We start from the raw sequence: 27544 nt of genomic DNA, 5'->3' as shown, positions 1-27544 counted from the left end.
TTCTTAGCGCAAACAGAGTACCTCTTGCTTTGTTGACGGTCGTTTCCAGGTGCAGGTTCCAGTTTAGCTTGTTATTGAATATTAATCCAAGATATTTGAATTCGTTTACCCGTTGTAATGATTGACCTCTAAGATTGTAACTGAATAAAATTGGTCTTTTTTGACATGATACTGTCATAACAGCTGTTTTATCATAATTTAGTTTCATTTGCCATTGAGTACACCATTTAAATATTTCGTCGAGTGCTTTCTGTAACTTATAATTATCATCCAGGTCACCTATTTTTTTATATATTATGCAATCATCAGCAAACAAACGCAGGGGAATGTCGATGTTATCAGCTATGTCATTAATGAAGACTAAAAACAAAAGGGGACCAAGTACAGACCCCTGAGGTACACCGGACGTGACAAGAAGTTTGGAGGAGTCAACTTTTTTGTAATGAACATATTGGGTCCTGTTTGTTAAGTACGCCATGATCCAGTCAGTTATTTGAGAGTTTTTTTAGTACATTTGAAAGCTTGACTATTAGTTTTGGGTGCGAAACCTTATCAAATGCCTTTGAGAAATCCAAAAATACCACATCCGTTTGTCCCCGCTCGTTAATTGTTTCCGCCAAGTCGTGAGTTAGTTCAATTAGCTGGGTTGTGGTCGAAAGCGATTTTCTGAAGCTGTGCTGTTTTTTATATATAAGGTTGTGTTTGTCCAAATAACTTGCGATGTGTGTAAAGATGATGTGCTCCCTTAATTTGCATGTTGTACTTGTTAAAGAAATGGGCCTGAAATTAGATGCTAAGTTAGAGTCGCCGCCTTTGTGCACTTTAATTACTTTTGCCGTTTTCCAATCACTAGGAAGGGCAGCGTGCTCAATAGAAGCTCTGAACATAATGACTAAGTACTTCGATACCCATTCGGCATATCGTTTAAGGAATGTGTTTGTTATCATATCAGGGCCCGCACTTTTCTTTGTATCTACTTTAGTTAGTAATAAGTTGAAAACTCCTTCCTGTCTTATAGTTACGTCATCAATTTTAGGAACTAGACTAGGACGAAAACCATGGGTCAGCCCGTCGTCATCAGTAAATACAGATTTAAAGAAAGCGTTGAACTCATTCGCAGACAGGTTACTTTGTACAAATGACTTCCCCCTGGGTGAAATGTACCGCCAAAATTTTTGTGGCGAGCTTTTGATGAAAGAACGCAAAGTCACATTGAAAAACTTTTCTTTCGCTGTACGGATCTTTTTTTTAAGGCTTGAGGTTAGACCGGAGATTAGCTGGCGACATGATGATGTCCTATTTCGATTAGTTTTCTTCCTCACTCGGGCAATTCGACGCTTCAAATGCAAAATATCTCTATCAATCCAAGGGTTATGAACATGAGTCTTTTTCATTCGATAGGGCACATATTTCACCACACAATTGTTCACTATATTTTTAAAACTAAACCATAACGCCTCAACGTCTGCACCACATTCAATAGACAATTCTTCAAATGTGCCAAGAGACAACTCCAAAAAATCTATTATAGAAACATCGTCAGGTCGGTTGAAATCGGGAATAGACCCTTTCCGAAATTGAGTCTGGCCACTTTGATCACTATCATCATCTGTGGAACAGCATCTGTGCCATACCAATGGCAGCCTTCTAGTGACTGATAAAGGAAGACGTTGAAGATACTCCTAAGCGGATGATGCGAGGCCTGTACATTCGGAAGGTCAGTACGACGCGACGTGGGAATGGAACGCAAGAGCTACGTAAGCGTTTATTTCTAATAACCCAGATTCAGTCAATCTGTGGGCGGCACGCAATCGGCTTTAAAGCACTTTGGTGTATATAATTTTCTCGAGGCATCTGAGTGGGTTGGATCTTCGTTCTGAATGCAGGTTCTTCGTCACCATCGAATTGAAACTGATCGAGAAAGAACTCACACTGAACAATTCCTCGCTAGCCGTTGGCTTGCGAAAGTGACGGTGCCGATACAAGTTCCTTGCCGCCATTGATGTGGCAAAATCTAAACTGATTTACGAACCACCAGATGGCACTGAATTTCGGAAAGGGTCTATTGAAACTACTGTAGTGCGGGATCTAGGTGTTTGGCGTAAAGAAATTGACACATGTACCATGTCATTATCTGAGATACCCTCTACCACTTCAAAACTGTATTCTTTTGAACCCAGGTTATCAGATAAAAAGACCAAGTCCAGTAGCGACTCAAACCTAGTGGGGCTGTTAATTATTTGTGTCAAGTTAAGAGAAAACGCCAAGTCAATTAAGGCTTCCCCATTAGCGCGATCCTGGCTGTGTGCGGAAAGGGTATCCCAGTCGATGCATGGTAAGTTGAAATCACCAAGTAGTATAAAATTAGTGGAACACTTAACATGTTGGAGCAGATAGGTATTGAGGTCGATAATCATACTAACGGGGGTATTTGGTGGCCTATAAACTGCGCAGACCATCAGAGAAACATTATGACAAGTGAGTTTGCACAACAAGACCTCGTAATCAATTGACATAGAAACGGGTGTAAGCTGATAAGATTGCTTAAAAAATATTGCTATACCGCCTCCCCTAGAAGCCCTGTCTTTCCTCACAATATTGTACCCAGGTGGGCATAGTTCAGAATTATCAATGTTAGGGTGAAGCCATGTCTCCGTTATAACCATAATGTCCGGAGAGTGCAACAGTAGAATATGTTCAACTTCTACTTTATTGGCCAAACTTCTTGCATTAACATTTAACACTTTGAGCTGGCACTTCTGAAAACACGCAGGTCATTGTGGGCCTTGTTTGCGCGTCGCGGAAACTTTGATTCTCGTGCATTTTTCCTGATCCCACGCGTAAACGTCATCGTTCACGATCAGCTTGTCATAGCGAAGAAAAACCTTGTCATCTGGCGTCCGGGTATCTCTCACTGTCTGCCACAGCTGCTTTCTTATCATTTGCACTTTACGCGAATAGTCCTCGGGCAAAGAAATGCGCGTGCCTTTTAGCTTGAAAGCGTTTTTCATTAGTTTCATTTTCTCATTGTAATCGAAAAACTTTATGATGACTGGACGAGACCGGTTAGTCATCTTTCTTCCCAGACGATGCAACCGTCGTATGCTGTTAACAGCAACGCCAAGTTGAGCCTCAAAAAGATCCTCAATAACAGCTTTTCTCATCGAAACCGCCGTTTCATTCACCTCCTCCTGAGTTCCGTAGACAATAAGATTATTGCGACTGCTACGATTTTCTAAATCGTCAACTTTATCAGACAACGCCGAGACCTGACCTTTCAAGTTGTCAATCGTGGCTTCACATTGCTCGAGCTTCCCGGCAGATAGCGCTAAGGTCTCTATCCTTTGCTCAATAGCTACAAGTCTCAGATTTGTGCTAAAAGCTGATTCCTCTAGCCTTTGCTCTATTGTCTTCAGGCTGGACGCCAAAGCCTTCTGACTAGTCATTATGGCTGACAGTTGTTGTTCGATGGGCGGCCCAGGATTCAACTCCTCATCCCCGCTTAGAAGGAGTACAAGTAAACAAAGCGCATCAAAGCATCCAGCAACACATTCACACAAAACGCCCGGGCAAGGCAGCACTACCAAACAGTAAGGGTCTCCTCGGAGCTTATACTGAGAAAATGGTTTACAAACCTGCACAAAAAAGAAGAACGGGTTCGTTGGTGGTCTCATCGTTGTCGTGTCGCCTTGCCCACTAACGCCGGTAGCGAAGGGGGCGGATCTTGAAAGCGCCAATGTTGTCGATGACGAAGGGATGCCGCAGATGGATATCACCGTCGGCGGGAAAATGAAATCTTGGTCACTGAAGGCATTTCCCCTTCGCGTCTTCCCAACAGTCGTTAATAGCACTTTCCGGGCGGAAAAGAAGATCCACCAGCGCGGACGAGCCTCTGTTGTCGTACGTTGCCGGAAGAACGGCCAAAAGGAACGCCTGCACAAAAAAGAAGAACGGGTTCGTTGGTGGTCTCATCGTTGTCGTGCCGCCTTGCCCACTAACGCCGGTAGCGAAGGGGGCGGATCTTGAAAGCGCCAATGTTGTCGATGACGAAGGGATGCCGCAGATGGATATCACCGTCGGCGGGAAAATGAAATCTTGGTCACTGAAGGCATTTCCCCTTCGCGTCTTCCCAACAGTCGTTAATAGCACTTTCCGGGCGGAAAAGAAGATCCACCAGCGCGGACGAGCCTCTGTTGTCGTACGTTGCCGGAAGAACGGCCAAAAGGAACGCCTGCAACAAAAAAGAAGAACGGGTTCGTTGGTGGTCTCAACGTTGTCGTGCCGCCTTGCCCACTAACGCCGGTAGCGAAGGGGGCGGATCTTGAAAGCGCCAATGTTGTCGATGACGAAGGGATGCCGCAGATGGATATCACCGTCGGCGGGAAAATGAAATCTTGGTCACTGAAGGCAGTTCCCGTCGCGTCTTCCCAACAGTCGTTAATAGCACTTTCCGGGCGGAAAAGAAGATCCACCAGCGCGGACGCGCCTCTGTTGTCGTACGTTGCCGGAAGAACGGCCAAAAGGAACGCCTGCACAAAAAAGAAGAACGGGTTCGTTGGTGGTCTCATCGTTGTCGTGCCGCCTTGCCCACTAACGCCGGTAGCGAAGGGGGCGGATCTTGAAAGCGCCAATGTTGTCGATGACGAAGGGATGCCGCAGATGGATATCACCATCGGCGGGAAAATGAAATTTTGGTCACTGAAGGCAGTTCCCGTCGCGTCTTCCCAACAGTCGTTAATAGCACTTTCCGGGCGGAAAAGAAGATCCACCAGCGCGGACGAGCCTCTGTGGTCGTACGTTGCCGGAAGAACGGCCAAAAGGAACGCCTGCACAAAAAAGAAGAACGGGTTGATTTCCCGAGGGCGTTCACCATAACGGGGTCGCGGGTCTTTCGGGTGGAACCCCCGCAGCCCAAGTCGTCGGTATGGGCATCGGCGGTAGGTGTGGTCTGCTTCCCCGCAGTGGAAGCACAGAGGGCGTCGGTCGGGCGTTCGCCACACATCGGTCTTCCGGGGTGTACGGGGTTCCTGGCTGGCGTACTGGAACTGGTCGTCGCGGCGTCGGTCGTGCTGCGGCGCAGGAGACTGTCGTCGGGACGGCGCAACATAGGTGCGAGGAGGAGGCGGTGGCCGTCGGGCCACTGCGGCGTAGGTCAGGGTGGGCTCCTCGGGTGCAGCTACGCTGGCAGGAGCCTCCGGTTGAATTGTCTGCTGAACTTCTTCGCGCACCACTGAGGCTATCGACAGCGAAACTGGCTGGTTGGCAGCAGGCAGCAGCTTTCGAAGCTCCTCCCGGACAACGTCTCGAATGACCTCGCGGATGCCCGGGATACTGGAGGAAAGCTCGCAGCTAGACGGAGCGAGGGCAGCGAGGCCGGGTGGTTGATGGTAGTGGCTGGCTCGGGCTTGCAGGGCACGCTCGATGTTCGTCGCCTCGGTGACAAAGTCTTCGACAGTTGTCGGAGGGCTGCGGACAAGGCCACCAAAGATGTTTTCTCTCAGGCCCCGCACGAGGATTCGTAGCTTCTTCTCTTCTGTAGCCCGAGGGTCGACGCGGGCGCTCAGGCGGAGGACGTCCTCTACGAAGCCGGTGACACTCTCGTTAGGGCCCTGGGTTCTGGTTCGCAGTAGGTCCTCGGCTCTCTCTCGGCGGTGGTGGTTGATGAAGGTAGCCTTGAGATCGGTCTTGAAAATGTCCCACGACGTCAGGGAGGATTCATGATTCTCGTACCAGTGCTTGGCGGTCCCCTCAAGCGAAAAATAGGCATTGTGGAGGCGCTGCTCGTCGGTCCAGCAATTGTGGCGGGCAACGCGTTCATACTAGTCAATCCAGTCTTCGACGTCTTCGTACTGCTCGCCGTAGAATGGAGCCGGTGTTCGAGGAGCGACGGGTAGGTAGACGACGGCAGGAGCGGCGGGGGTCTGCGACTGGTTGGCCATCGTCAGCTGCCTGGTCCTGGGTGGTAAAAGTCCGTATTCTGGGTGTAGCCCTTGGGTTTGGCGACTTGATCGAGTCTCGATCTGGTCTTCGTTGGGTCCTCGGGAGCTTGCGGTCGGACGTGTACCGCGGGAACTCGGAGGGCTGCGCTGCACGGACATGCGGTACCCCGCACCTCCACCAAAATGTCACGGGTGGTGACCAAAGAACAGGAAATAAAAAGGAAGAAATAAACGTTTAATGTGGCGAACTTGTGCCAAAAATAAAAGGGTTCAAAAGATAATAACAGAGCGTCGCGGGCGTCGAAGTCGGCGTAGCAGCAGAGTCGGACGCTGGGGCGAAACTGACTCCTGCTTGCCAGGCGAAGCTGCTTTTGTACACGCGTTGGCTTCTGGAGCATTCGGTGTAGAAGGTTCGACGTGTAGAACATTCTAACCTCGAATCAGCTGGACGGTTCTCGAATTCACTAAAACATCCCATTACAGTGTAAACAAGAATGCGTAGCCGCGGCCAGGAATCGAACCCTGGCCATTCGCGTGGGAGGCAAGTGCGATAACCGTTAGGCTACGGCCGCGCTGCCTACTTGGCGCGCGGCAATATATATCTATATATACGCCCTACGTACGGTATATATATCAGGGTTCAGCAGTATCGCGATAGGTAGTATTTCAGAAAGGCGTTATATATTTATGATCCTGTATCGAAATACATCTTCGGTGTATTCTTGATATCGCGAAACTATTAGGGCCGATGTATCCTGTTACACTTTCAAAATAATTGTTGACCTCCCCCGAGATGGCCCAGTCCAATAAGTTACTTCAGGGACGTTTGTGCCTCTGACAATACACGATTCCCTTCTTTATTGTGCAACAGTTAGCAAACGTTTTTCAACACTTTCTGTGGTCGACTATTCCAGTCGATTCCAAAAGTTTAAGGGTCTGTCAGCGCGACCCAGAAACAGATAAAAGGATACGGGTTACTTGAACTTCAATCCACGTTGGCGTTATAAGGTCACTGCTGAGTGAGGCGTCCGCATTGGACATAACAATAGTGATTCATCGACGTAGTTCGGGAGGACACAAAACTGGTTCGAATATTCCTGGGGTTTTGTCTCACAAAGATGAGAAATGCGGAAATAAAGCCGCGCTCGAGCCACGGTGAAAATACTGCTTGCTTCCTTACTACTACTTCCCAAGTATAAGATGACGCTTCTTTGGTAAATTTGCTTCCAGCTTAATTCGGGCTTCAAGATGAAGGTAGCAATCGCTTTCTGGTTTAAATACAAAATATCATATTCTAGGAATGCTTTTTTTGTTCTTCGCGTGCCCTAAGACCAAAACATCGAAAATAATATTTTTTATAACAATATTTTAGTGTATTTATTTCAGACCCACCAAATTCAATTCCTATATTTCCATGCCCACACACTTGTAAAAATATAAAACATTCCTGCCCACCACTGATATATATATATATATATATATATATATATATATATATATATATATATATATATATATAACGGGCATGGTGGCGGAGGGGCCGAAGGCGTGGGTACAGAAGACGAAAAAAAGAACCCTTGGTGACAACAGCAACAACGGACGATTTAATCTTCGACGTTTCGGCCGGAGTCCGGCCTTCGTCAGGAAGACTATATATATATATAAAGTTGAAAATCCCAAGTCAGAGAAACAAAAACACGGAAGGTTTATTTCAACGTTTCGGCAAGAGTCTTGCCTTCGTCAGGAATGGCGACACAGTTCATGTGTGACGCGTTTTGCGTCACACATGAACTGTGACGCCAAGCGCGTAACACATGAACTGTGTCGCCATTCTTGACGAAGGCAAGACTCTTGCCGAAACGTTGAAATAAACCTTCCGTATTTTTGTTTCACTGACTTGGGATTTTCAACTTTGTGTACTCCACGCCTTCGGCCAACCCTACGCGACCATGCCCTAAATATGTATATATATATATATATATATATATACACACATATATATATATATATATATATATATATATATATATATATATATATATATATATATATATGTATATATAAATTAGCACGTTAATGCTTGTGTGGTTGAAGTCACAATCAATATAGCATGAAACACACGACCCGGCCTTTTTCTGCGACACCTCAAGCTCCTTCAAAAAACTAACCTTAGAAAAAAAGAAAACATTTGAAGAATAATAAAGGAAGAAAACACGGCAGGCAAGCCTATAAAATACTAAAGGATTTTTGGTTTATAGGATTCGTACTCCCCATAAATTAGGTATTGCAGCATTCTGATATAACAATATCAACAACTAATGTAAAGCTTATTTTATTTCTTTTTGCTCATATTCTAGGTATTGCAGTCTGGGTACTACAGCGATGGTTCTCCATCTTTCACATTGCTCAAGCTGCCAGCGCTCTTTCCTGGATTGGCATGATGGCCTCGGCGTTTGCACCGGACATGCCATGGATGATAGTTACATTCGGTGTTATTCACGGTGATTATCTTTATTATACAAGGTGCAAACATAGGCTGACCAGCCGCGCCGTTTTAGCCTGGACGATTCCGTAGTTGAAGATTATTTTCTGCACTTCCGTCAGTTTTTCTCGACGAAGCCTCATGTTTCGTTTCTGGGGGAAAATGTATAGATTCGAAAGCAGTATTAAGCTCGTGAAAGTAACCCGAAATAACATTTACTGGTTACAGCCATAACTCTTTAAAAACAAACATGACATAAAAATGTCCCCGGTCATAAGCATACGATTTCAATACCATTTTGTGGTTACATCTTCTTGTAACTAATGTATGCACACGAGACATTTTCTATATTTTATAATTTGACATGCTTCAATTTTCTACACTTCTAAATTTTTCTTTAAACTGGAGAAGAAATGAATCGGTGTTCCCGATTGCAGCAGATTCTGTTTCTGATATAATGAGGCAACATTCAGACAGATACTTATTGATTAAATTTAGAGATCTTTGAAGTCTGGCACGCCCATGAAGCCTAGTAATGCTTGACGACCAAATGCAGATTTCACCTGCATAAAATGATGCTCTAACTGTTCTGTGATTTGTAGGAGCTCTAAGAGACAGACAAAACATTTGGGACTTAAAACGCCTCCCTGAGGGTCACCTCATTACGTTTTATATGCTGGTGAGTTTCCTGCATCCCTTGTCATTGATAGCGTCCGATTATCAAGGTGGCTAGCAGTGCATGCATAAAGGCAACCACCAAATCCAAAATCTATTAAGGAGTTGAATGTAGACGTGTGAGATACAGACTCAAAAGGGCTCATGATATCTAAAAATACTGCAGCTCTGATAGGCTTTTGATATATATGAGCCCCGATCGAGCTGATAATACCAATTACGCTATTTATAGAGCTACGGCCCTTGCGCAATCCTGATGTACAGTCAGGGTAACACTGGAACACCCTCGTTTTTCAAAGCACAATTTCATGTGAACAAGAATCATCCGTTCCATTACTTTGCCAATGATGCTGGAAAGGGTGATTGGCTTATGAGACGTTAAGTGCACTATAAAACAAAAGGGTGTAGCCATTACACCCCTTCTCACATATGACGTCTCTAAACTTCAGTTCGGCGTATGACGCACAAACGTCGAATTGAAGACCCCAGCTTTTACAGAACGCTTAATGACGGTTGGAAGCTAACATATGAAACAGCAAAAGTACCTATCATTAGGTATTTTATTAAGTTGCACAACTCAGCAGTCAAGCTGCTCGTGAAAGTTGTTCGGTCGGTGTAACGTCAGTGCGCTGTACGTCGAACTGAAGTTTTGAGGTGTATTATATGTCAAGGGGTGTAAAAATACATCATTATTTCTCCTTTTATTTGAAGTTTGATTTACCAGGCTTCAGCTGAGGAACAGTTTTACTCATTTTCCGGGCCAAAAAAACTTGTCCAGTTTCCCAGATGTTATAGAACGTCAGAAGTTTCACACGAGCCTCAAATTCAAGGTGTTTTTGTGTCATGTAAGTGCCTCCATCCGGACCGAGAGGAGACGATCACTTAGATGAAGCCAACACTGCGTTTCGTTCTTGTTGAGTAAAAGGAAAATCTATATCCTTGCCTGCGAAAATAGCAATGATGATCTGATTGTTGAAAATAGGTTTGGTAACACAGGGGTCGTCTCTTGTGACCGGCAAAATGATTTGCTACAGATATCTCATCACGTTGCATCGGTAACGTCAGCGCTCGGAATTAATAGCGAAGCTGAGGAGGAGATTAAGATATCTAGAGATGTTCCGTAGTTTGCATAACGGTTTTTGAGGATCGAAGGAGAAATAAAATGATTTCCTGCGTCTCCTGCCAAATTGTATAAAGTGCTGTCAAATATTGCTACGCGCTTGGCGGAGCAAGCAACGCTAGGTCACGGACGTCTGAAGATTCGTGTTTGTTCTTACTCGGGACGTAACGTATATCATTTCGTCCTACTTTCTTGTTTTCGAAAGTGCCTGTTCAATCTCATCCAGTATTCTCGCGCTCGAACCTTCTGGGCTGAACTTTCGAGATTCCGATTCACACTAGATAAGGAGCTGCGCGTGACCTTGTTGAGTTAGTCTCGCTCTCCCTTGCTCTTATACCTCCTAATCGCCGCCCTCTACTCTGCTGTCTTGACGATCGTTCTTTACCTTGTTTGGCAAAAGTCCACCCATTAAAATTTCAGGTTCAAACAGGATCTTTGCCCCTTTTGCTCCTGCTATTTATGACATTACTGGTTTATGAGCGGGGTACCGCAGCCCATGAAGCGTACCCCTGAAAGGCCTTGCAGCGCAAGCCCAGTCCCCTGCTGAATAAGACCGTCCGTGGAGACTACCGAGACCCGTGGAATCCGCCGTGTTCAAAGTTCGCCCCCGGAATTTAGTCTACTGCCAGAGAGGACGCACCAGTCGACGAAACCGGCGATGAGCAACCAATCATCACAGACTGCCGCCGCTGCCTCCCCGGGTGTTTATCTGCTCGTCTCCCCTCGAACTTCCACGACCTTCCAGAGCGACATTTACGAAGACGACGAAGGCTGGTTGTAGTAATACGAACGGGTGGCGCAGCATAACCAATAAACTTACGAAGAACGTCTTCTCAAAGTCTAATTTTCCCTCAAGGAAACCGCGAGACGCTGGTTCGAAAACCATGAAGCTTCGCCTACCAACTGAGAGATCCTCAAGATGATACTTCACAAACCAGCAACCTCAGGAACGCTCCGAAGAGTGAATACAGTCGAGAGCTCAAGGACAAAGCGAAAGCGTGGTGAGATTTGTTGAGGACGTCCTTCCGATATTCAACCCCAAAAATCCACAGGCCGCAAAAAAAAAAAAACTGAAGATCTTTATACATGACGTCGAAAAGATGACGTTTCGTGGCCTTATACGAGAAAACTGGGGAGTGTGTATGTTCATGTAACCTAGAACATTGTCTGCCTCAACGGACGACTTGTCTCCAAGCTGCAGACGAGAAGTGTAGCCAGTGCACTACAACCACTGGCGTGGCGACTTTAGCGTGAACCACGCAGTAGTGATACACGATCGCACGCCGCCACGGTGCTCATCCAGGTCGAAACGGGGACGGGTGGGGATTGGACCCAGGATCCCTGGGAACCCACGAAGTACCGTCGATGATTTTGAAAAGGAGGCAAAGAACATTGAGAATGCCCTCCAAGCCCGTGCCGTCCACTATCAATGACTGTCCGTCGTCATTGCTCCTGCGCTCTCTAGCCTCGGCGTCGGTTTCAGCCTAGCGGGCATCAGAGAGACGATCTGCGACGTCAACCGGGAGGAGTTGAAAATATTGCTGCAGGCTGCCGAACTCTCCGCTTCGTTCTATGTTACCAAAGCAGTTCGGGGGGAATTTCAACACGCGCTCCCCCCAGAGGCCCCCATGATCGTCGCAGCGCCTGAGGAACCAACCCTGAACTAAGCCTCCATGGCCCGACAACCACCGCAAGCAACCCGCAAGTAGAAACACCCGGCGCCCCCTGGATGGGAAGCCACTACACCGCATTATGCTGGGCGCACTGAGGAAAAAGCCCCGTACGTCCGAGGTCAACCCGCGGCGCCAAGGTAGACGAATCTGTGGTGAACGGCTGGCCGACGCCCGCTGCACTAACACTGCGGGGAAGCCGACAACATTTACGGTCGTTGCCCGTACCGATAGTTGGGTCTACAATGCTTCTACTACGACAACCCGATCCACGCTACGGTATGCGACCTCGGGATATCGACGACTAGCTACGACGTCCATCCTCTCCGATGCCTGCGCCTCGACGTGGGTCCCGGTTGCCCCCACCACGTCGTCCAGCTTCGCCGATTCATAGGCCCCGCCGTGAAAGCCTGTCGCCCCTTGCCTCTCGTCGGGAAAACTGAGCGAACCTGCCCCTAGAGGTGGATTCGCAGAAGACGACCTTCGTAAAGATCCTCCAAGAACGTCGGTGGGCCCCCATTCTAGCGACGACAAGCATCAGAACGACGATTCTGCAAAGGTCACAAACAACCTCAACGTTGTCTTCGACGGCCACGACGCGTCGGTAGCCCTGGTGGCCAGAGCAGATTACACCGTTCTGAGTGGGAAGCTCTCTCGCCGGCTTCGGAAAGTCATGGTGCCCTGGGACGGCCCGCAAATACGCACTGCCGTAAGGCACTTCATCACGCCTGTTGGGACGTGCACTGCTCGTGTGGAGTTTCAAGGGAGACCCGTCCAGTCACGTTCGTCGTCCTTCATGACTGATCGAAAGACGTCATCATTGTCATGGACTTCCTGTGTGAATACGATGCCGTGACCGAACTTCGAGTGAACAGGTGGACGCTGCGAAATACCGCCGTACCTCCGGAGGGACCCGAAGCGCCGTCAGTCAACGTCCGAGTCACTTCGGACCACGTGAACGTGCCGGCGAGGTCGAGTGTTCTTTTGCCAGTCGTGACCAATGTAGTCGTTTGCGGGGAACTTCTACTAGAAGTAAACGCCAAACTGCTTCTCAGAGGAGGAATACGCGTCGCAACGGGCGTAACGGAGCGGCTGGATGGACACACTATGGTCCTCGTGACGAACTTTCGACAGCAATCACAGCACGTTACGAAAGGTGCCGCTGCAGGCTACGTCGAGGAACTTCAGAACGCCGCCAAAATTGACGCGATTTGCGATGAATCCTCTCCATCCTATCCCTACCGTACACCGCCGCCGCAGCTCGACGTTAACCCCAAGCTTAATGCCACGGAACGACGACAGCTCAGGGACCTCCTCGCCGAATGCAGCGGCGTTTTTGCAACTACGTCTAAAATGCACCCAACAACAGTTGCGATATATCACAACGTTACCAATGATGATACGCTCTCGGTGCATCGGCTGCTGTACCGGGTCTCCCTAAAGGAAAGAGAGGTCATCTACGAACGAGTGCAAGAAATGCTGAAGGACGACATCATCTACCCCTTAAGCAGCCCGTGGACCTCTGCAATTGTACTGGAGGAAAAGAAGGACGGCCACCACGATTCGGCGTAGATTACCGGCGACTCAACGCGTTGACAAAGAAAGACATCTATCCGCCACAGAGCATCGACGAAACACTGGACCGGCTGCGCCACTCCCGCTACTTCTCGTCGATAGACGTGAAGAGTGGCTTCTGGCAGATTGAAGTCAACGGACGACACCGAGAGAAGAGTGCCTTATTCACGCCCAATGGACTGTACAAGCTATACCCTTCTAACTCTGCATGCCGCCAGCAACATTCCAGCCTTTCATGGACACGATACTGGCAGGCCTCAACTTGAATATCTTTCTCGTTTACTAGAACGAGGTCGTGGTATTCTCGGCCAACTTTGACGAGCATTCGCGACGCCTTTGGACCGTTCTTCAGGCAATCAGGACAGCTGGAGCTGATTACCTAAATGAGGTGCCTCAAGCTCACGAAGTGCAGATTCCACTACGGCAAACGGAAGCTCTTAAGCCACGTTGTCAGCAACGAAGGTGTTCGTTCTGACCCTGAGAAGACTCGCGTCATAGCGGCCCTTCCATCGCCCACCAATAACCCACCAATAAGACGGCCGTCTGAAGATCCCTGGGACTTTGCGCGCACTACAGGCAGTTCGTTGGGGATTTTGCCATGTTTTCTGTGCCGCTGACATACCTCACGAAAGGCGCAGTGAACTTTGAATAGGGAAAAGAACAACAACTAGCATTCGGTGAGCTAAAGCGACGACTGTAGTCGCCATCTATTCTCAGCCCCTTCAACTAATCGGCCGAAAGAGAAATTCACACTGATGCCAGCAATGCAAGGCTCGGCGCGGTACCGGTCCAACGACAAGAGGGTACAGAGCGTGTGACCACCTACGACACTCGGACGTAGTCGAATGAGGAACAAAATAACTCAACGACCGAGAAGGAATGCCTTGCCGTCGTCTGTTTATCACGAAATTCTGCGTCGCTACCCGCCGTAGACCCTGGCAAGTTTCTTGGCCTTTTTCTTTTAGAGAAAGAGTTACGCTTTGTAATTTTACAAGAAAAAACTTACTTGTGAAATACACCTTTGACGAAAATTTGAGATTGCTACGCGCAGGTGTCAATTATTACGGTCCATTTTAGACCGAGCCTGGTGACTTGGACCACATTGGGTGTATATATACAGTGTTGTTTTTTTAAGCTTAACAGATTTGTTTAATAAAAGCCGTAAAAGTTACACTTATGCCGTTTGTGGAGGTGAGTCATACGGCCAGGGGAACATAATATAGGCGGCTAAACGTAACGATCAGTCGTTTAATTAAATAAAATTCATTAATTAACTTTTTAATTAATGAAAATAGACATACGGTTCCAATTCGAAACTTGCTCAGCGTCATCGAAAACGACTAAATCAGTCATTTTCAGAAAGACTTTCGGCGCATGAGAAGCGTAGTGTTGTACTAAAATTACCACACCTGGAGCAGGTACAAGGCTGGGTGGGGCTAGATAAGAGACGGAAAAATCGCGCAGGGCGCCTTATCGCAACCGCTATCTTTGTACCTGTTTAAAGAGTGGTAATTTTAGTGCGCTACTACTCTTCTCACGCGCTTAAAGTCTTTCTGAAAATGACTGATTTAGTGGTTTCCGATGACGCTGAGCAAGTTGTTAATTGGAACCATATGTCTATTTTGAATTATGAAAAAGTCAATTAACGAATTTTAATTAATTAGCCGACTGATCGTTACGATTAGCCCCCTATAATATGTACCCCTGGCCGTATAACTGACCTCCACAAGCGGCATAAGTGTAACTTTCACGGCTTTTTTAAAAGAAATCTGTTAAGCTTAAAAAAAACACCCTGCATATATATATATATATATATATATATATATATATATATATATTATTTTGTTCCAACGTTCGTGTTTTTTCTACCAGAATGGAAGTATTTAAACCACTGAAAATTACATTATTTATAGTTATTTTCTAGTAGCGACATTTTAGCTCTTTTAGAGTATTAAACAAATGTGTAACTCAAACACTGCTGAGTGCATTATTTTATTTCTAGTATAGCACTTTTAAAGACATTTGTAGGTGGCAGGAATAAAAAAAGAAACCTTCTAAAAGGGCAGGTTCAGGAAATATTGGAACCTATATGCACTGGACAACAGTGTTTTGAGATAATTGTGCTTAAAGTGAACACAATATATATATGTATATATATATATATATATATATATATATATATATATATATATACATATATATAAACTGGTGAATAAGAAAGTGCCTTTGGCACCAACAACCTAAAAATCATTTTTTCAATACCTGTCAGCTTGGTAGTCCTTCTTTAGGAGATGTCTTCGCCTCTCTGCTTATCACTTCCCTTGCCGGACCTCTGTTGTGACCTATCGTGTAGCTCGGTCCGCAAAGTATATTCGGGTGCGTTCAAATTCACTCAGGCACGTGAGGGTGTTTCACCCAGGGTTCAATCTGCGGGACTTAAAAATATTGCCTTGTACGATGCGACCGCCATTGAAACAAAAAAAACAAAAACATTACATATCGCCATTTTGTTCTAAAACGCAGGCGCTTGAACGTACACACATGAAAAAAAGGGGCAAAGCGTCTCGGAATCGTCCCTGTTAACAAATAGCTGCACAGTAGTTGCCAAATATCTTTGTAATATGTAGCTCATTCCGAACATGCTTTTAGATCTGATGTTAATATTTTTATTATTGAAAAATATAGATAATCAAGGAGCATATCCCATTGGGGGCGTGTCACCCGCTACTTCCTTTTGGAAAAAAATGTTTTGAGCCTGAAATATGTCTTTCTAAGAACAGTGCTACAATGGAAAATGTGCAAGAAGAAAAGAATACGTTTAAAATGCAAAAATTACAAATGATAAAATAGTTTTTTCTTAAAGTTTCCTTTACCCTGTGCCCTAATGTGCCACCTACCTAACAATCGTCAAGTGTTTCCCACAAAGTAAAAAAAAATAATAAGAAATATGGGGAAGTTGAATTGAAGTAAAAACAAAAAGGCGTTGCCTAACCTCAAGATTAATCTTGAACCTAAATTAAATTATTAGATTTATTCTTCAACATGAAACATAATAATTTATTTTATTTTATTTTCAGGCATTGGAGTGGGAATGCTTACAGTGGCTCTTGGAATCATCGTTGTTATGTTTTTTGACAAGTACAGGGGAATCGCTTGCGGAATTAATTTATCAGGATATTCCCTTTCCCCCTTGGTTTTCGCGCGAATACTCGTGCTTATGAAGGAGGCGTACAAGTTTCGAGGTGCTCTTCTTTTGTGCGGGGCCATCATGATGCATGCCACTGTTTTCGCGTTTCTAATAAGGAAAGCATCCTGGATGACCGAAAAACCCAACCTCCCCCACTGTCACACCATTTCTGAAAAACTGCCCGCCAGTCACGCCGGCCAAGCGCAGACCATCTCGGCATCGACCGAAACTTCGGATAGTACCTTTAAAACAAAGCAAAATTGGGGCATAAGGGAATCATGGAGTTCAATTGGAAAGCCCATGTTTTACGTGATTGTCATTTACTCGGCAGTGACAAACTATTCGGAGACCTCGTTTCTTTCAACCATCGTTGACTATGCCATGGACAAGGGTTCGTCTCTGAAGGAAGCGCAATCTCTCGTTGTGTATTTCTCGGTTGCTCAACTGATGGGACAAATACTGTTGCCACTGATATCGGACACGGGATTCCTTAGGCGAAGCGCTCTAGTTACAATTAGTGTCATCCTCTTGGGCTGCACCTTTCTCAGCTTGCCTCACATGACTTCCTTCTCGTACCTCGTGCCTGCGTGCCTGCTGGCAGCCACGCTTATCGGATGCGTCACATCGATGGTGACGGTTCTCATGGCCGACTACCTCGGTGTCGACGCGATATCTCTGTGCTGGGTTGGCGAGGGCGTGGCGAGCCTGCCTCTCTACTTGTCCAGTTCCACGATATTAGGTAAGTCAGATTGATCGTTCTTCGGGAAACATCACCCTTTAATCTAGAATTTGATTCCCGATTAAATATATTTTGTCCAATATAATTTTGCCGGCGAATACAAGTTGAATTTATATAGATGTCTTAGAGAATGCGCCTTGGTTCGATTCCCTGAAAGACGCCTTATTTATCGTGCTTAGATATACATTGACCTTTTCGTGAGCTGTCGTACACGTTGAAATGCTATTTCGAATGTAACGAGAGTTATACGATGAATCACTTATTGGAGTCCAGCTATATGAACCTAAAAAGATTTTTTTCTTCTTTCCAATCTGTTTCAATCTTTTATGAATATCTTTTTTTTCTGACAAATTCCCGCTGTTTAAACACGCAATGTAAGGTTCCTCCGTTATTGAAGCTGTAATTTCACTTTCTTACGTTTCCACAATGCGAAACAATAATGTAAACGCGTCCGAGTTTCCACTTTTCCTGAAGCATAGGTTTAAGTTTTCTTAAAATTATAAAGAAGCAATTTTCGCTCGTTTGTTACAGTCGCTTTTCATTATAGACCCTTTTCAGAATTCAGTCTGGCCACTTTGATCACTATCATCATCATCTGAAAACGGCATATGTGTTATACTAATGGCGGCCCTCTGTTTACCGATGAAGGAAGAAGTTGAAGATGCTCCTAAGTAGATGATTCGAGGCCTATACATTCTAGATGTTAGCGCGGCGTGAAGCAGGAATCAGACGCAAGAGCTGCGTAAGCGTTCATTTTTAACTCCGTCCCTGTCAATCTGTTAGTAGCACTCACTCGGCTTCGAAGCCCCTTGATGTATAGAAGTCTATCAAGGCGTCTAGCTATGTGGGTTGGCGCTTCGTTCCAACTGGCTGCATTTGTTTCGTCATCGACACTAAAAGAGAGTGGAAAATAATTGTATTGAAGTGCACATTCTCGTTTACCGTTGACTTAGGAAAGTGACGGTGCCCCATAAAATACTGCAGACCACAAGTTCATTGCCGCCATTAGTATAGTAAAAGATAAACTGCCATTTGAGTCACAAGATGGCACTGAATTCCGGAAAGGGTCTATTGTAAACATCGTGCGCTGACGACTTCTTGCGCGCTTACATGCAGCTGACCAATGTAGGGGCCTGGGGACTAGCAAAGCGGCACAATTAAGCTTTTTCTCGCGCACTCCTCTACCGAAATAACTGGTATAACTCTTCCCTATCTGGATTACGGAACTGAAAATTTAACTGTAATTGAAGGAATAATTCCTAAAAACTTGAAGTTCAAAGAGTTTAGATAGATTTGCAGTTCCATAACCCAGATAGCGAAAAGTTATCTTGGGTTTTTCGGAATACGGTCCTGATCAAACTTTATGAAAATAAAGTTCGCCACCCCCACCACCACCAGCACCACCACCACCACCATCATCACCATCACAATCACCATCATCACCACTGCCACCAGCATCATCATCATTATCATTCTTTACTTCTTTGTCGTCTTCCTCACTGTTTAACTTCTTAATAATAATATTATTATTATTAGTAGTAGTAGGAGTAATAATTTTATTATTATCTTTGCAAGATCTTTAGTGCAAGATTGCTGTAATCATCGCGACATCCTTGAAACGCTTTAGAGCAGGGGTGGCCAAGCTGCGGCTCGCGAGCCGCATGCGGCTCTTCGTGTGTTAAACGGCGGCTCGCGGCTCCCTCCCCTATCACCCCCCTCCCCCACCTCCCTCCCAGTCACACGAGCACTTCCCTAAAAAGACAAATAGAACGCCTATTAAATAAAAAAACAGGTTGCGGTTTGGTAGTCCTGTGCTACTGCTACCGTACGTACAGTTGGACTGCTTTTGACTCGGATAAATTGAAAGTGATCGAGTTTTGTTTATTGCTCTAAACAAAAATGTGCCTAACCCTGCCCCCCCCCCCCCCCCCCCCCCCCCGCGGCTCTTGGCTGCTTCGTGGTTTTGTTTGTGGCTCTTAGGCTGGGTCAGCCTGGCCACCCCTGCTTTAGAGTATGTCCGGAATGGGGGCACCCTATAGTACCTTGAAAAATGTCGTTCACTCGCAAACGTTCAAAGGGATCTAATATTATTAAATAATAAAAACAAACTCTTTATTAAAATCTATATTTATATTAAATTTAACTCGGGAAGTAGTGCGACAGAGCGCTGGCTTTGATTTATGTACAAAGATGTTCTGTTCGAATATCTAAATGACGTTTTTTTTCTCTTCCCAACCAAAATATATCGCAGTAGTGATTATGGTAAAAACAAATTGTAAAAAAGCTAATGAACAACGTTAATTAATAAAAAAATAGAAGCTGTAATAAGTGGATGTATTTTTAATTTACGTTGTTTACTCACCCTTTCTTTTCAGGGTGTTTTCGAGATTTCATGGGAAGCTACGACAACTTCTACCGATTGCTCGCGGGGACTCAACTTTTCGTGGGCCTTATGTTTTTCCTGGTTTGTTGCTATGAAAACAGGAAAGTGTCAATACATAAATCGACATATACCGTGAACAGGTAATTCTAGACCCAGAGCGGTATTCGTCTGAATGGTTGCCACCTGAAATCGACATTGCGCGTTGAATACTTGGCGGCAGAACAGCGCCCACCTAAAAAGTGACGTTCCTAAAATGCACGTGGCACAAATAATGCTTTACGAGACTACCTTCGTCGTGGCTAGGCGATTGCTCATCTCCTTTAGAAAATAAAGAAAGAAACCTACTGAACATAAAATGTACAACAAGTGCCTCTGCGACTCCGTGTCTAGCTGCTTGGTCAATGTAATGTCCAGGGCACGTCACTATGACCTTGTTCAGTGGGCTTCAGGCTGGGTTGCTACAAAAGCCATGCGGGGAACCTCGAGTGCGGCGTCCAACTACATAAAACGAACCAGTGTTAAAAGAGGTGCAGGCACTAAACTTTCTTCCGTACACTCTAAAAAAGCCCGTAGGTCTACTTTCCCGCACAACACTCGGGGGGCCAATCACCGCGACATACGGAGGCAGCTCAGGAAGTGATGATGCCGAAACATGTTTAAACGAAAAAACGCAATCCGAGTTGTTACATTAAAGCGCAGACCGCAGGGTGCGTTTTTGCGGGAGCGTTGGTCCCGCAAAAACGCTTCCGCAAAAACGCAACGCTCCCTCAAAAACGCGCGGGCGCGCGTTTTTGCGGGAGCGTTGGTTTCTAGCCGAATCAGAAAAAGACCCGCGCGCCGAGGCGTCGAAGCGGCTCTCGCCCAATGAGGGTCGGTCGAACTATCACGTGATCCTGCACGGTACGCTGTTTCGTATTCAGCACATTTTCAAAGTGTTCAAAAGCATTGTTTATTTTCCATGTAAAAATTGAAAGGTGTTTCTTTTGACGCAAAAACCCGTTTTATTTACTTATTTCTTCATTTAATTCTGATTTTGTAGTTTTTGCTTCAATATAACATTTACGTCGCGTTTTCGCGTGTAGAGAAACGCGCTATGCGGTCTGCGCTTAAGCAATGCAAGCGTGACGTTTCGCATTGCTTATTGTCACAATTCAGACTGCGTTCTTTTTCTTGTTTAAACATATGTTTCGGCATCGCCATTTGCTGAGCTGGCTCTGTAAGTTGCGGTGATTGGCTCTCCGAGTGCTGTGAGGAAAAGTAGACTTAGGAGAATTGTATAGAGCGTAGAGTGAACAAAGGTGAAATGTTGGTCATATTTCAGGTAATCCGCAGACAAAAATCACTGTGCTCTTGTGGTCAAACTGGGACTGGCTCTGGTTTTTACACTCCTACCTGAAAATTCAAAGTCCTTCGCTCGAACCATACATGGGTAAATTACTTCCAAATTATAATTTAATTACAATTACAATTACTTTGCTTCAAAACTAGTTTAACTACAATTACTGTTACTGCTACGAGAAAAGTAATCAATTGCAATACAAATTACTTTTAAAAATTAATGCAATTACTTTACAATTACTTATTGCTGAAAGCGACCCGACTTGCCCGATATAACTTTAAACGAATTGTATAGCACGCAAGGCATTGGTTCATTTCTTAATCCAATGTTCACGTATTGTACTTTCTTTTTTTTAATTTGGTTAAATTCACGAAAGAACTTGACCGTACGCTCTTATATTTTTAATAAATAATTATAAATTAGTTCATATGCTGGAAGACTCCAGATCGCTAAAGGAAAATTGGATTGACAGACTTTTGTTAGTCAGGCAAATAAAAATGTGACAATTAGTCATATAGGAATATTTTACAAGTGTTAATATAAAAATAAAATCTACATGCGCTAATACGACCAAATTCACATACAAAAATCATGTTATTGTAAATTATAAAGGCTCAGAAATATGTAAGAACCAAATTGAGGCTCCCGAATCGTTGGTGGCAATATTCACAGGTGCGAGGTCAGTCTCCAAAGTGCGTATGCAAATAATATACGAAGTGAAACCAGCAGGAAAATAAATTGAAAATAATACAAAGATACGCATATGCGACAGTACTGCAAGAGGGACGTAAAAAGACTGGGAAAAAAGAAAAATAACTTCAAAGACCATTAAAATTCCCAACCTCGGCTGAAAGCTGAAACTCAATATTTTCTTTCAATATTTTGGCATGTTTACGCTATTGTTTTCTTCTCGCATCGCAGACGGCGCTATACTACGCCGTTGAAGTAGGTTCCAAAAAGGATTGTTTCCTAGCCCACAATGTAAGCAACAAAACAACAAACAATGCGACACTATTTATGTTTGGCGTGGGTGTGTTTGTGTCTGTGTCTGAGTGTTTCACCGAGATCTATGCCACTTGTGTAAGCGCTGAGGCTTTCAAAGAGGTTCCGTTGGCGCCGCAAAGTGTTGCAAAAGTTATTGTAATTGTACATGAAATTTTGCAAATATTGACGTTAGAAAATATTTAAATTACAATTACAATATCTTTTAGCGCAAAGAAATATTTATAATTACAAATTACCAAGAAAAGTAATTAAATTACAGTAATTGCATTACTACCCAAGTATGGCTAGTACATATCAGGGAAATGTTCCCAGTTTGTTGGTTTCCGAGTGTCATGCCAAAATATGCCGTATTAAATGGGCCCTGCAATCCTCTTAAAAAGCAACTCCCCTTCATTTTTCACATCGAGAAAACTATGCAGCCTTCTTCAGTATTATCTAGGAAGACCTGATGTCAAATATTACGATATAATTCCGTCTATATATTTAATAAACTGGCCAGCAAACTTTAAAACGAGCCAAGTCGCTAAATTCTGCTGACTCTAGCGCTCGACGTGAGCCTCAATCAACAGCGCAGTCAGTACCACAATGTTCTAGCAGCCACCATTGAGCCACTACGTCAGCGGCATGTCTACGTTGTTTTCACGTTTTGTTTGGTTTTAATTCTCACAGCGAAATTCAACGATGGCGTCCTGAGATTCTCCCCCCGGTAGTGACTCCACGTTGTCCACCTGATCTCCGTAACCCGGATGCGCTAGTTTGCGCTGCCCTGCGCGCCTCTCGGAGCCGAGAGCTGGGAACTGGGGGCAGTATGTTTCGTCCCGTCGCTCTTGGGGTTTCTGAACAACGTTTTGTTTACGGTACGGGCACGGGCCGTATCTCCGATGCTTAGCTGCCATGCCTGGTGAAATATTCATAGGCGCGATGTTGTGAGCTGCATACCTGCCTGAACTACAAGTAGACCAGCTCGGGAGTTGTCCTTCACACGTTTCCACACGACAGTGCGCCTTTGAATGTATGGATGGACATCCCGTGATGGTAGAACTCCGGGAAGCCGTTCTCGCCAAATCGCAGAACAATGATCTGCTCCGATGGCTTGTGCTCATGTCACTAACTAATTTGCTGTTACCAGCTAAATTGCGAAACGTGCGTGAAAAGATCAATTCTGCTGTGAAACTATATCAATATGCACTGGAGCACACTTATCACGGCATTCATCATTTTCGCTGACTATTTTGCTATTCACAATAAACGTGTCGTCTACCGTACAGCTTCATAAAGATACACAATGCAGGCTACTAAAGCAGCAGACACATGCACGATCAAACGACCACCACGTCGGTCGCACTACCTGCCGGCGTTTCCAAGTGTACGAGGATATATTTCTCGCGTCTCTAGAAAACAGGCGCGAAGACTCAGCCATTTTCGGTAAAATGATTGTGAAGTTGGAGCTTTATGTGCCAGACCTACGAAGGAAGCGGAGGCCTGGTGGTTAATTTGGACCGCCTGGGGATCTTGTGACGTGTTACCGAGATCTCGGATACACGGCGACTTCGCTGCAATAAGCTTGCTCCAAATTGTGGGCATCTCCGTCGACATTCCAACCCGGAGCGCTAGCTGAGACCGCAGTGCTGCAGACGTCTTTGAATGTTGTAGCAAACTATATTGGCCAAAACTGCGGAGCAGACGTCACTTGCGCTTAGCTCTACGTTCGCCCGCCGTCGCATGGAGGATCACGTGACCATTCGTGGATCGACGTGACGAGGACATGACTCTGACGAAACGAGACCAATGTTGCCTGTCGCAACCGAAGTTTCAGTTTCGGTATCTGCTGACGTTTAAGCTAAGATTACAGAAATATTATTCTGCATTTCGCGAATCTAAAGACGTAGGGCTGTTTAGTAGTGCTTTGGGAAATAAAATCCCATGTAAGCCTAAGATATTTGAAATTGAGCGAAGTTGCCCTTTAAGCGTCGACCTTTTTTGCGGTTTCTACGTCTCTTGTAGTTCCGGCGTCTGATCCGACGTCCAATCGCTGCTCCCACTCGCGGCAAACGATTATCCAAAACACATGTTTCCGACCAAGCTTGCAACGCGTCGTTCCGATAGTTCCTATTGGCTCCGCCCAGTTCCGTGACCAGTGCGTGTTGCCTGACTTAGAGCCTTTTATACTGGGAGAGTTCGGCGGTGTATTGATCCAGCCGCCAGTCTGGCAGCACTGATCGAACAGTCTGGCAACTGTGCGCATCGCATTCCGAGTCTCGTCGTCCGCCATGATATGCCTTGTCGCCTCGAGCCGGCAGCCGTCTGACTAGGGTGGAGCGAGAGACGACGGTGAAAGTGATCGTTCTGCGCTCCGCGAGACGTTAGATGAAAACGTAATGGGGTGCTGTAGTGCCGTTGGGTGCTCGAACAGCGCGAAAAAAGGGTTCAGGATGTACCGGTTCCCTCAAGGAACAGAAAACCGTGGAAGGTACAAGATCCGGGAGGCCAGAACAAAGAGGGGTAAGTGGAAGCCGACTTCGAGTTCTCGATGGTGAGAGGTAATATTATAATTTATTTTTGTTTGTGAGTTAAACGCGTTTTATTTTGACTAAAACTGTGCACCGACTTGACGCGGCAGCGTCAGGTGAGAGTGCCCTTTGATCACGAAGCCGTTTCCTGCCGCGCAAGACCTGACACTTGCGAGCGGCCTAGCTTGCGAACTTTGAACTGTCTATACTGTAGTTTAGTATAAGTGCGAGCGGGGCCGATCGCTGCAAGCGCGTGAACGTCGCGCTGAACGACGCGTGCACTGTACGAAAGCACGCGCTTCGTCGGCACGTTCAAAGCGTGCAGCTCGCTCTCGTAGCTTTCTCTACGCTCGAGCTTTTAGAAGCGGCCTCGTGTCTCCGCTTCGCCGTCTTGCAAGCGCTTTTGTATCGCTAGGGATACCTTTATTTATTTTTTTAATACGCGTAATAAATACTTGTCATTCCTTTTTTTTTTTTTTTTTTTTAGGTGCACTTCGCAGACAGTGGATTCGAAAGCGATTATCGATCCCAAAAAGCTCAGGCACAACGCAATGCCGACGCTGCTTCTTCACAGCAAACCAAACAATGTAAAAAAAAATTGTAAAATATTGGCAGGTGAAGAAGCACGGCGTAAAACCACGATCGATTCGCCGTATTCCGCACACCGGTGCACAAACCTGGTGATGAGGTAAGCAATCGGAGAGCGATCCAGGCAATCGAACTTACCCATTGAAATATGCGCACAAGACCGCTGAGGTGTGTCGGACGTCGGACGTTTTTGAGCGATCTCCCATTTATAAATGAGTGCCGTTCGTAGATGGGCCGTTTGTTTGCTAATTTTTTTACATGGATAAGGCACCGAATCACAAAATGGTTCTTTCCGACTTTCTCCTCACGGCAACAAAAGCACGAACGGCAAAACCTACACGCCTATACATCGCACGTCAATGGGAACCAACTTGCTGGGAGGCATATCATGGCGGGAGCAGAACCCACTGAATCCGCTAAACCTAGCGGGCCGTAAGCCCCTCCCATCCGCCAAACTCTCCCAGTATAAAAGGCTCTGGCCTGACCTCCTAAACCTTTCTTGGCTATGCAGTGGAAGGTACAGGCACCCGTTACCTCTCCCATTTCGAGCATCGCTGAATAAAGCAGTGCGCGGGCTCTCCTCCGCTCCTCGAGAATGCCAAAAAAAAGGAAGAGGGACTCGCAACCGAATCCTTGCTCCTGAATAGCCCACTCCCCAAAACGTGACGTCCTCATGACGTTCCCGCTACCTGCGTCGTCATTGGCTGCGGCCATGTCACCACCACAACCACCTCTGTGGAGTCGGTCGCACGCCGCAATGCCGTTCCGCCGTTGCGACACGACCAAACAAGCCGCGTCCGACCGTCGTATGGCCTGATCGGACGTCAGATCGGACAGCTTCGTCATATATGTGTTTCGAGCTTTACAAAAGCTACCTTCTGCTCCCTCAAACTTTGCCCTGAATGGCCTTTGTCACGCGGTGGGGCTTCCCTGGGGCTTTCCTGGGGCTTCCCACACCCAATACCAGCTCGAAAAAAAAAATGGACATTCCACAGAAACTTTACATACAAAGGGTTTGACCTCGTTTCCTACAGCTCCGCAAAAATCTTTCTTTTTTCCGTTCGAAAAAAGAAGTTGTTGTTGTTGTTAGAACGTTCTTTATTGCCCTGTTATATATAATACATGTATACATATATATATATATATATATATATACAGATGTACACACACATATACCATACATACATATAATGCACCAGTGTCGTCTGCATCAGTGCGGTCCTAAGGATCTGCCGTTGCCGTCATGGCGGTCTGGGTGGGTGTTGGTCCCAGCGCCTTCGGCTGCTGCAAAGTCGTCCACCGGGGCCGTCGTCGTCGTAGACGAACTCCGCCAGCTTTGTCCACAGCAGGGAGACGATCGTCTTGTCACGACTGGTGGGTAGAATCCAATCGACATACGTCGCCGGACGGATCTCGTCTGGGAGTTCCTCCAGTTTTGTTTTCCGAAGGCTAGCGTGGCGCTCGCACTCCCAGACAACATGGGCAGCCGTCGCGGCACTCCGGCACCGGCGACACGCCCCCTCGTCAGGATCGTCGCCGAAGAACTTATGGCGCAGCGCCGGGGATAGGACAGCGTTGGTCGCGAGGCGGCGGACGAGGGTCTGAGTGCTCCTCGGTAGGTCATTCGGCATCGGAGGAACGGGACGCAATTGCTCGTCCGGGCGTTCCTCCCGCTCCTCACGAAAGTGCCGTAGGATTCTCCGCCTTCGCTGTTTAGCACTTTCCTTGACGACAGACGGGTCGGCCGGGCCGGCCGCCTCGCCGGCTGAGTTGTGGAATGCGTTCAGCGCGGACGCCATCTGGCGAACTGCTGCTCGCGCCTCGCTGTGGGCCCACTCATTGCCGTCAATGCCCGCATGCGCGGGCACCCAGGAAATAGTAGCTTGGATGTTGAGCTTGTTTCGAAGTTCTAGGAACGCGGCGAGCAACTCGCCGACTATTCCCGTGTACATTGAGGGGCTCCCGCTCGCTCGTCTGCAAGTTTCGTACGCGCGAGTAGAGTCGGTGAACAGTAGGAGCCTGTGTGGGATGTCTGTTGGTGCAAAAGTTTGAAGAACCCACTGGGATGCTCGGAGAAATGCCATGAGTTCCGCTTGCGTAGTGTCGACGTCTTCAGTGGTCGAAAGCGCAGCCGCGTTCGGAATGCCATGGGTGGTGTCGACCCACGCGACCGCCTGGACGTGCTTGGGGGTTCTGTCCTCTCCTTCCCCGTCGTCGCCGGTAATCGACAGCAAGGTCTCCGCCATGTCAGTGTAGATGATGGTGTGCGTAGGCGGTGATTTGTGCGCGACGCTATGTGTGTGCGCTTTGGCAAAGCGTTTGCGTCGCTCCG

At 46.3% G+C, this 27544-nt stretch overlaps 1 protein-coding gene across 1 annotated transcript; it reads left to right on the top strand.

The window, feature by feature from the left end:
- Positions 1-2381: 2381 nt before the first annotated feature.
- On the top strand, positions 2382-19914 carry LOC120839972 (monocarboxylate transporter 12). The gene is made up of 4 exons (XM_042293607.1): positions 2382-2478; positions 8297-8440; positions 16539-17387; positions 19763-19914. Exons 1-4 carry the CDS (start codon positions 2382-2384, stop codon positions 19912-19914), a joined length of 1242 nt encoding a protein of 413 aa, XP_042149541.1.
- The last annotated feature ends 7630 nt before the right edge of the window (positions 19915-27544 follow it).

Source organism: Ixodes scapularis, unplaced genomic scaffold, assembly GCF_016920785.2.
Source record: "Ixodes scapularis isolate PalLabHiFi unplaced genomic scaffold, ASM1692078v2 PGA_scaffold4__175_contigs__length_147842914, whole genome shotgun sequence".
Taxonomy (NCBI): Eukaryota; Metazoa; Arthropoda; class Arachnida; order Ixodida; family Ixodidae; genus Ixodes; species Ixodes scapularis.
The sequence above is the reverse complement of the archived record's forward strand: the minus strand, read 5'-3'. Positions and strand labels throughout refer to the sequence as shown.